Raw genomic sequence first — 9,827 nt, forward strand, 5'->3', positions numbered from 1 at the left:
CCTGCTTAGATCAGCTTCCTCTCCCTGCAGTTTGGAAGAAGTAACTCTTGCTTTAGTCCTCTGTGCTGATGTCCAAGCTGTGCCACATCATTCTGCTTGAGTCATAATTAGGAGCAGGGAAAAGAAAGGCAAAGGTCATCTATTAACCAAAAGAAAAAAGTGAGGCCTCCAGACAAAAGTACAAAAAAGAAATAAAAATTACAGATAAATTGAGAACTGAATTGTTTCTTAGCAAACAAATCTGTTTCACTCTGTGGATGTAAAATTTGAGGCCCGGAGTGGTGGTTCAGTCACCCAGTTAAAACAGGGCTCCCACCAACTTCCCTACAAATAGTCTGTTTGTGATTCACAGCAAAGCCTCCTAGTAAAATGATTGCTTGTCCCTCGCTCTCTAGAAAAGTACAGCCCAGCTAAAAATGTATATTGCTGAGAAAACTGGTTTGTCCTGGCACACTATCCCTAGTTAATCTTTCTGACCAGTGCTTGGGGAATCTTATTAGGATCTCTATGCAAATAGAATGTAGCACCCCTTCTTCCAGATTGAAAAATGGTTTGGCCTCTTGGCCACCTTTAGTATTTGCACAGGTCAATTAATCATGTCACCTCTGCCCTTCTCCAGAGAAGGGGGCCAGATATTCTGCTGGTAGATCATTGTTGGATATTTCTAATCAAAAGAGTTTAACTGCAGCTTTAGAAACACACACACACACACACACACACACACACACACACACGGATTACAAAAACACTTTCTCTTTGAACTTTGCAGAGAAAATTATTTTCCTGGTGTGGTATTTTAACACTAGGGTTATCCAGTATGTTTTATCTGCTTTGCTGGATTAAAGACATCCCTGAGCATGATTTATAGCCAGGTGCAATGAATTTCTATCTCCGAAGGAAAGGTCCAAAGCCAAGCTATTTCTGAATAATATATGTAGCTTATAGCTGCCGCAGCAGAAAAAAAACACTGAAGTGATTTTATTAAAGCATACTTTTCATAACTGCATTTTGAACAATACAAGTCATAAAGTTGAAATATGAGTATGCTACTCAACATTAAAATGCTTTGTAAAGTGCTTATGAAAAAAAGCTAAGGTTGCAGGCTAAAAGGGCAGATGCTCTCTGTAAATGAAAGAGCAGAGATGCTCAAGTTTTCATCATATGAAATCTGAGAACCATTTAAAGTGCAGCTTCAATGGGCTTCGAACCTGGACTCCTTAATTCTCAAATCATTGGCACTTTCAGGCAATTGTGAGAAGCAGAGTGTAAGAGCAATCTTCTCCTTTTTTTCCATACCATTTGCTCCTCTAGAGAACACATTTAGAGAGGAATTAGATTGGCCTCTCTTTGTCTCCCATGCTTACTCTCCTGGACAGCAGAGCCAAACTGGTTGCTCTGGGCGTCTCCCTGCCCCTATGCTTGGCCTCACCTCCCCACCCACAGTCTGGTATTCACCACTGTAAGGGGGTGAGGTGCAGGTGCTGCCAGCACATGTAAGAGGGAACATAGGAAGGTGCTAGGTTTATAGTGGCACCTGGTGTTTGCTCCTCTCCATGTTTTTCCATTTGACAGTACCACCAGATACTGTGTGGCCTAAGCAAAGACCTTGGCAAGGCACATATGTGTAACTTAATTGGCTTGTCAGCATCAGCAGGAATTCAGATTTTGTGAGATAAATTCATCCTTGCTTTTGGGTCATCAAACATTCACTTAATCATGCCTTCATTTACTTTTGCCCAGAGACTCTAAATGATGCTCTTGGAATATTTCTGTGGGCCTCGCCTGTCTACTTTGGACATCCCTGTTCAAATAAGCCTTCTTAAGAATAACATCTCACTTCTTCTCCACAATTGCATTCATGGACCCTGCCTAGAATAGTGCTATGGAGAGGGCCTGGGTATTAGAAGAGATACACAGAGCTGCTGTCTGGACTGTCATTTCTTAGCCACACATTATCCCAAGCAAGTCCCTTTACTTCTCTGGACTTCAGAGTCCTTATCCCATAAAATGGAAACCATCATTTCTATCTTCACCCCTGACTATACCCTGAGCAATAAACCTTATATCAACATGCCAATTTTAATACTTCACTTGGATGCACAGCAAGCATCTGAAATCAAAATATGCAAAACAGAATTCTTAATGCGTTTTGCCTCATCTTCCCACTAACCAAACTCACTGCAAGCTCCTAGACATTTGGGAGACTCAGAGGTGTATCTCAGTGGTAGAACACTTGCCTATTATGTGTGAGGCCCTCGGTTCAATTCCCAGTATCACAAAAACAAATAAGCAAACAAGCAAAACAAACACCAAAACCCAAAACCAATCACATTGCAGATGTTCAAGAAATACTTCTTGGCAGAAATCCCTCAGAAGGGAGCAGTCTGAGTGCTATCTCTATGGCAGGCTCTTTCCTACTAGAATTTTCCAAAGATTCACCAGAACTGTTTGGGCTAGGCACTACTCAGAATGTGATGACCTCTGTCCTCTTAGCACAACACTTCTCTCTAGAGCCCCTCCTTAAGGGCTGAAGTCCACATGTGGTATCCCATCTGCCTCTCAGACTTGCTTCACGCACTCCTTGTGCTTCAGCTCTGGCAGTACAAGTTTGTCTGGTCTCCCAGTCTCATACCCATGGGACCATGTCTGGCTCACACTCTGCACAGGACACTCTTCTCCTTCCTTCAGAGCTCCACCTTAGGACCGGGGATTTAACTTAGTGATGTAAGTGCCTGACTGGCAAGTGCGAGGTTGTGCGTTCCATCCCCAGTATGAAAAAACACCACCACCACCACCACCAACAAAACAAAACAAAAAAACCCCAAAGCCCCCTGAAATACTCAGGAAGCCTTTACTGACACATATACTGCACCTTTCTCTAGCATCCTTTACTACTTGTTACTATGGTTCTGTGTTACTCTAGTCCAGTGGTAGTGAATCTATGACATGCATGCTTCAGTGAGCTGTTTGTATCATTGAAAGCTCTAAATGGGTTGCCATCAGGGCGTCTCACCCCTTGGGGTTCAAGTTATAGAATCACTCACTGTCCATCTGTAGCAGACTATTATTTTCTTAAACGACTGCATCTCACTCTACACATTGTTTTTTCAATGTGACTTTGACATTCTTTCTACTGAGGAAGGGGGATCTCTTGTTTTAAGGGGGCTTGCAGCCCCTGGACCAATATAGTGCGGTGGGAGTGATTCTTGGTGATTTCTGAGGCCAGGTTGTAACAGGTTATGCAGCTTCTGCCTTCTCTTGCTTTGACACAGCCAGCATTCTGTGAGGACACATAGGCCACGTGGGGAGACCACACATAGATACTGACAGGTGCAGCTGAGGTCTCAGCCACAAGCCACACATGTCTAAAGGTGAGGAAGCATCCCTGGCCACTGTCTAGTTACACTGAATGAGAGACCTTCACTGGGAACCATCCGGATGAACCTTCCAAAACTCAGAGCTGTGAGAGATGTACTACACTACATTTTGTAAAAGCTTTTTATATAGTAAGTGAAAACAGGAACACTATTTTGGCACAGCTATAACTTAACCAGTTTGATTGCCTGTATAAATTTGATCTTATGAACAGAAAGCAAGCCTGGTTCTGTTAAAGATGGCAAAGTCTCTGTTTCCACAAGCAACTGCTGAAGCTGGTGCAGGAGCTGGGTGAGTCCCCCTGCTAAGTAGAGCTATTGGGTTCCTTCCCCACCCCCAAACACACTGCCAGGTAGAGCCACTGGGTTCCCTCCTCATCCCAACATGCACACTGCTCCTTCACTTTACTGAAATCTCCTCCTTATGCCTACCCTTCTTGGCCTCCCCTTCAAAATGAAGGCCACCTTCCTCATCCCTCTCTGACCCAATAGTAGGAGGACTTCAGGACATGAAAAGTTGTTTAGGGTGTAAGAGCTCATCATCTCCTTCCCCCAGTGTCAGAAAAGAGTCTTGAGTGGTGGTGGTGAACCTATGGAACATGTGTTGCTGTGGGCCTCTCTGCCAGCGTGCAAGACAAGTGTATGAGTGCTTTTCTAAACTGAAACCTCAGTATTCAGGTTTAACTGCAGGGCTGGCACTTTATAATAAATAAGTGGTTTTAGAGTTACAGTTTTGGCACTTGGTCTCTAAAAGGTTTGCCATCACTGTTCCTAGAGCATTAAGAAACACCAGGGGACCAAGAAAGTAGGAGAGGAAGTGCCACTGACCAACCTTTGGCACTCCTTCTTTGAACTCTTAATTACTTAGGTAATTTTAAAGCAAACCCAAAGGTTGTCATTACTATCACTGCTGAGACTGGCAGCTGAGTCACATGGAGAGGTCAGTGTGCGGAGTTAAGTCTCTGAACTGACAAAACAACTGTGTTGCTCAGACTTGCATCTCAATGTGGTTTCTTCCACTCTAGTGAACCTAAAACTGGGTCCTCAGAGAAAGTCAGCTCCCTGGTGTGGAGGTTAAAGTGTAAGAAGCGATGGATCTTGAGGGGTGGTATTTTATTGGTGATATTTACACATCTGGGGATATACAAGTCTCTACCCATACTCTTCCTAAATGCCAAGGGTCACTGTTCAAAAGGGCAAGAAAGGCAAACTTCATTGATGTTTCAGTGTTTGGAAATCAGCCTGCCTTGCAGCCTGGGTGTGGAGGGAGCTGTACAGATTTGCTAGACTGCTTCAGAAGATTAGGTTAAAAAGAAGCCACACCTTGTCTGCTCTGGTTCATCTCTCTGAAACCTGTTTTTAATCACTGCTGTTCCATGCCTGGTTGATGTCCCCATGATCAGGTAGGACAAATCACCTGTCCTGTTTCAGGCATAGGAATGTGGCTGTGAATTTCTGTTCAGGGCTTCTTGGAGATGTGACAAACACCTAGGAGCCTGAGATACTAGACTATCAACAGCTGGGGAAGTCAGGCACCAACCACTTCTACCCTCTGTTTAACCAAACCATCACCTATGGTATTCATCTCAGCTAGTCAAGTGTCAGCTAACCCTCTGCATGCAGAGACCCTGTTACAAAGAGATCAAACAGTTGGTTCATTAAAGTGAGGTCAGTGTAGTGTGGTGTTGAAGTTTTGATTGATGCTATGAGACAACTTTCCTGGGCTGAGGATTAGAAAGGCCAATTCAGAACCTTATATAGGGGAGACATAAAAATCAATTAGTGATTTTCAGCCCCTCACCCATATTGAGGATGTAAATTGGTGTGAGAGTCAGGAAGAAGGCTGACTTTAAAGAGAGTATTTTGTGGAGAAAGTTTATGAGGGGTCAATGCTTGCCTGAAGAGAGAGACATTACAGGCTTTAGGAGCTTAAACTATGTCCAGTTTGACAAAGAGAAAGAAAGTAGTGGTCATTGTGGATGAGGTTCGAACCAAATGGTCTTCAAAGAGGTGTGGTTGTGGAGGGCTGCCTTACTCCCTCAAGGTAATTTTTGTTCTGTGCGCATGTTATGTGTGTGCCATAGACTAAGCTGACACTGGATTTTATACTAAAGCCATTCTAGGCCTTTTTATTATTTAAACAAAAGCAGTGAGATGCTCAAAGTTGCTTCCTGAAGTATTTGGTGAGTCCAGCTTGCTCAGTCTATTGCTGAAACCTCAAAACTTCCAAACAGCACTTGGCCAGGCCTTTTTTTTATTGTCATGGGAGAAATGTTCCTCAGCGAGAAGTGACTTGCACAAAGAACACATTGTTTTCATTCCTGGAGTGATATCCTACCCTCATATCCAAATTATTGGGCCTCTGAACCTCCCTCTAGCCATTTTTCTCATGCTGTTTGTGTGGGAAGTTCCAGTGAGATAACTCTAAGCATATAGAGAAATTTAAAGCTGGAAAATATGGTAGGCAGGGGCTACAGAGAAGAAAAGACAGGCAGTAAAGCTGCCATGAGTTCCCCTTTGCACGTACACCCCTTCTGCTTTCATGTAGAGCCCACAGGTTTAAGAGGATTACACGTTTCTGCCAGCACTGAAGAGACCCACCTGTTGTCAACTGAGAACATGACTGATAGATGGTCCTTGGCCAAGAGCCCAGGATGGAAGTCAGAGAAAGAGCGAGTGGTTGAATCATGTGACAAAACCCTCCTCCACCCGTCTGTGGCCCTGATGTTCTCTAGGCTGGGAGACCTGTCACCTGTTCCTTTCCCGTCTTTCCATACAAGTTTGACAAAGAGAAAGCAAGGGTCGTAGGTAGATTGATGTTAGAACCAAATGATCATAAAAGAAGTGGTGGCTAAGGCAGGAAAGGGCTGTCTTATTCCCCCAAGATAACTTCTATCCCGTGTGTGTGTTTGTTGTGTGTGTTATATGCATACTCTCTGCTTACCATCTGTTTTGTCTGAGATGGGGACTGTGTTGAAAACACTCTAAACATAATCTCTTTTGTTATTACTCCCAATTTGCAATAAGGAAACTGAGCCTCAGAAATGTGTGTGCTGCTGTAATCAAAAGAGTGAGGATTTGCATAAATGTCTGTTGAACTTTACAGTGGCACTAGAGGACCAGACAACATCTTCCCACCATCCCCTTCTTTCCCCATCCCTTATCCCCTTACCCAGGGCCTTCATGTAGCCTTCGAAGTTGTCATTACTCTCCATCTCCCAGGTTCCATTTTGGTCTCTCGTCATGGTGACAGCCTCTGGTTTGGTGTGGGTGTATGGTAAATGCTAAAAAGCAAGCTGAAGCATTGGAATAGGCCACTTTTATAGCTTGGAGTTACCAGGTTTATGCATTTGAAAACAAGATAAGATAGAGTAAGAGACAAAGGTCACAAGCATAATCCAAAGGAACTTTTCTCTACAAAGTTCAGCAGTATATGGGCCAGGCAGGCACAAAATCCTGGTGTGGTCAGGGATGTGTCCCAGTGACCTTGGCCATACACAGAGATTCAAAGCAGCTCACCACGGGCTGGCTAATACAAGATCCAGAACACTGCATCCTGTTCCTTAGGGAAGCAAACACCCATTGTCCACCCACATGTACTTCGAGTAGGCAGCACTTCTGCAAGACATGTAACCAGCACTTCTCACTGCGCTGGGGAAGCTGAGAAGTTATAAACATACATCTGCAGAGCACTTTTGTACTCTGCAAGGTTTATACTTCACCTAGTTTTAAATTATGAGAACTCTGTGAGTAATGTTTAGCAAGTGACTGAGTCAGGATTCAGAGCCAGGTCTGTCTGGCTGCAGAGCCTTCCTCTCCAGAATGTGCTAAGGCATCTTGGAAAGAGGACTAGAGCCTGACTTGGGAGCCTGACTCTCCCTTGCTTCTCTGAAAGGTGTTCATGGGCTCCCAAGCAACAGGATTCCAGGAGAAGAGCATGTTCTGGGAACATAAGTCTACTGACAGTGAGCTGGACCCAGCAGGAGACCAGAGGGAGATAGAAAGGCAGTCAAACTCTTCTTCAGGACCCTAGAAGCAAATTAAGGATTGCCTGAGCCCAAGTGGGGGCATTAACTGACATTTGGACTAAAAATTTAGTCTCCAAATTGGTTATCCTGTGGACAAGAAGATGAGTTGGTTTATAGCTCTGACATCCTATTCTGAGATGTGGGGTCTCAGGAGGGGCCCTTGTATTCTGAAGAGTGGATTGGCAATTTGGGCTCTACTGGATGTGCCACGATCCCTAAAGTGAGACCAATTTTGATGAGGACCCTTTGAAACTGTAGTAATATATGGTCTTGTATTGTAAAATCTAATTAATTGGCTCTGCATGTGTGGTTGGAGGGTATCAAATAACACATTTATATTTCAGCTAGTATACCAGAGTCACTGAGTGAGAAATGACCCAGTTGTTGGCAAAAGGTCAGTGTGGGATACAGGGAAGGGGGAATAAGGATAAGTACCACAAATGGAAAGTGAATGAAGTGGCAAAAATGCACAGGAAGAGAACTTCGGGGAGTCATCCCTGAGGTCCCGTGAGAGGCTGTACAGACTGAGCATTCAGCTTTCAGGGATGGAGAAGGAGGTCTTCCTCTCCAGACTCAGATGTAAAGGCATCCACACATCCTTCCCATCCCCAGTCCGCTGCCTCTGCTAGAGCATAAAGAAAAGCTGGCCTGGCAGGGGAAGGGACTTGGGGACAAGAATGGTGTTACTAACTAAAAAAAGCGAGGGGCTTGGGTTTTAACAGACATTGATCCTAGCTCAAGGCAAGAAGTTAATATATGTATGCTCACATAAAACAAAACTCTAAAGGAGTTACTTTTTTTTGAGAAGGTAAACTAGTTAAAATATGCTCAGAGACATGAAAAAAAGCTTATGTATTTAGCTTACAATCTTTGTAGATTATAAACAAGTATTCTGTTCTGCTTTGACTCTGGTTTGAGATTTGAATTTATACTTCTAGGCTAACCAAGGACTCATTCTAAAACAAAATGATGAGCTTTTAACATCTTAAGCTAATCTAGAAAAGGTAAATATAAAAATTGTCTGGAAAGATACACCTTCAAACCAGGCCAACCCTTATAAGAGAATTGTCTGTTATAAAGCCATGTCAAACATATATTACAATACAAAATTATAAATATGTCTGAAAGTAATCCAACAGAGCAAATATCAGTGAAAACATATAAACTAGATTTCCAAGTGTCTTAGTTAATAAAATGATCAAAAACAGATTGCAAATTAGTTATTTTCAAAGTAACTAAAATAACTTTAAAATTGACCAAAGGAGTAAAATAAAGTCTTAAAAACAATTCAAAATGATTAGCGTATTTCCAGAAATTAAAAGTACAGTTGCTCAACTTAAGAAGGCAATAGCTAACCAACTGATTAAACTGCTGAAGAGGGAATTTATGAAAGTTGTTCAGAAGGCATATAATGCAGAACATACTGTGGTAAAAATTTAGTGACTATAGTAATAAAATGTAAAATCCTCCAAAAAGAGCAAAAACACAAACTATGTATAAGAGAATGAGTAAATCACCAGGTCAATTAAACTTTTTAACAACTCTGGTGGAATACAACAATAGAACATTACCTTATGATCATTTGGGAAATTAATTTTGAGCAAGAATTTTAACTCTATCTATGTATCATTCAAGTATAAGGATGTCTCTGAAGCTGGTATGTTGCTGTTATAATGGCTCCAATTTGGAAGCAACTTAGATTTCAGTCCACAAATTAATATATAAACAAATTGTATATATTCACACATGGAATTCTATCTAAGGATAAGAAAGAACATTCTCTTACTCTACAAAATAACATGGATGAATCTCATAGACATTTAGCTCAGGGAAAGAAGCTTGACATAAAAGACTACATACTATAAATTTCCATTTATATGACACTAAAAAATTACAAATCTAAGCTGCATGAATACAAAGCAGAGCAGAGTTTGATGGGTTGTCTTAGTTACTTTTTACTAGTTGCTAAGACAAAATACCTGATGTCCAAAGTTGGGAAAGGAAAGGTTTATTTCTTACAGTTTTTGGAGGTTTCAGTCTGTACTCAGTTGGCTTCAAGGCAGAGTGATATGACGGGGCCACAGTTCATGGCAGCTGCAAAACAGCAAGGCAGAAACCAACAAGACAGAGAGGCACATCTTCTTCCAGCTCTTACGGGTTGTATGCTGGCTCCACCCCTAGGTGGGTGTAGCACTCACACCACCAATCTGAAGGCTAGACAATGAGCCAATCACAAATGCACAAGCAAACATATGAGGCCTGGGGGTCACCCACATAAACCATGACATGGGTATTGAGGTAGTAGGTAGAGATAGGCTGGGAATGGGCACAAGGGAAATTTCTTAGAGAATAGATGGACATGTTCCATAGCCTGGGGTGGTAGTTGGATGATAATAATCAAAACTCAAACTCTGAGTGTCAGATT

The 9,827-nt window shown here is 42.4% G+C and overlaps 1 protein-coding gene across 2 annotated transcripts in view; it reads right to left on the bottom strand.

Moving 5' to 3' along the window:
* Rbp2 (retinol binding protein 2) overlaps positions 1-9,561 on the bottom strand; it is a 23,967-nt gene extending 14,406 nt beyond the window's left edge. Inside the window, exons 1-2 of one of the 2 annotated variants that reach the window (XM_063249083.1) lie at positions 9,422-9,561; positions 6,547-6,658 (exon numbers count right to left, since the gene is read on the bottom strand). In XM_063249083.1, the coding sequence (XP_063105153.1) occupies positions 6,547-6,619 (73 nt within the window). In that variant the 5' untranslated portion in view covers positions 6,620-6,658; positions 9,422-9,561. Of the gene's footprint in view, positions 1-6,546; positions 6,671-9,421 lie in introns of both variants that reach the window. The other variant, XM_023560171.2, reaches the window with a different exon arrangement.
* Between the last annotated feature and the right edge of the window lie 266 nt (positions 9,562-9,827).

This window comes from Cavia porcellus, unplaced genomic scaffold, assembly GCF_034190915.1.
Source record: "Cavia porcellus strain 051 isolate PalLab524CR breed Dunkin Hartley unplaced genomic scaffold, mCavPor4.1 scaffold_5, whole genome shotgun sequence".
In the NCBI taxonomy this organism is placed as follows: Eukaryota; Metazoa; Chordata; class Mammalia; order Rodentia; family Caviidae; genus Cavia; species Cavia porcellus.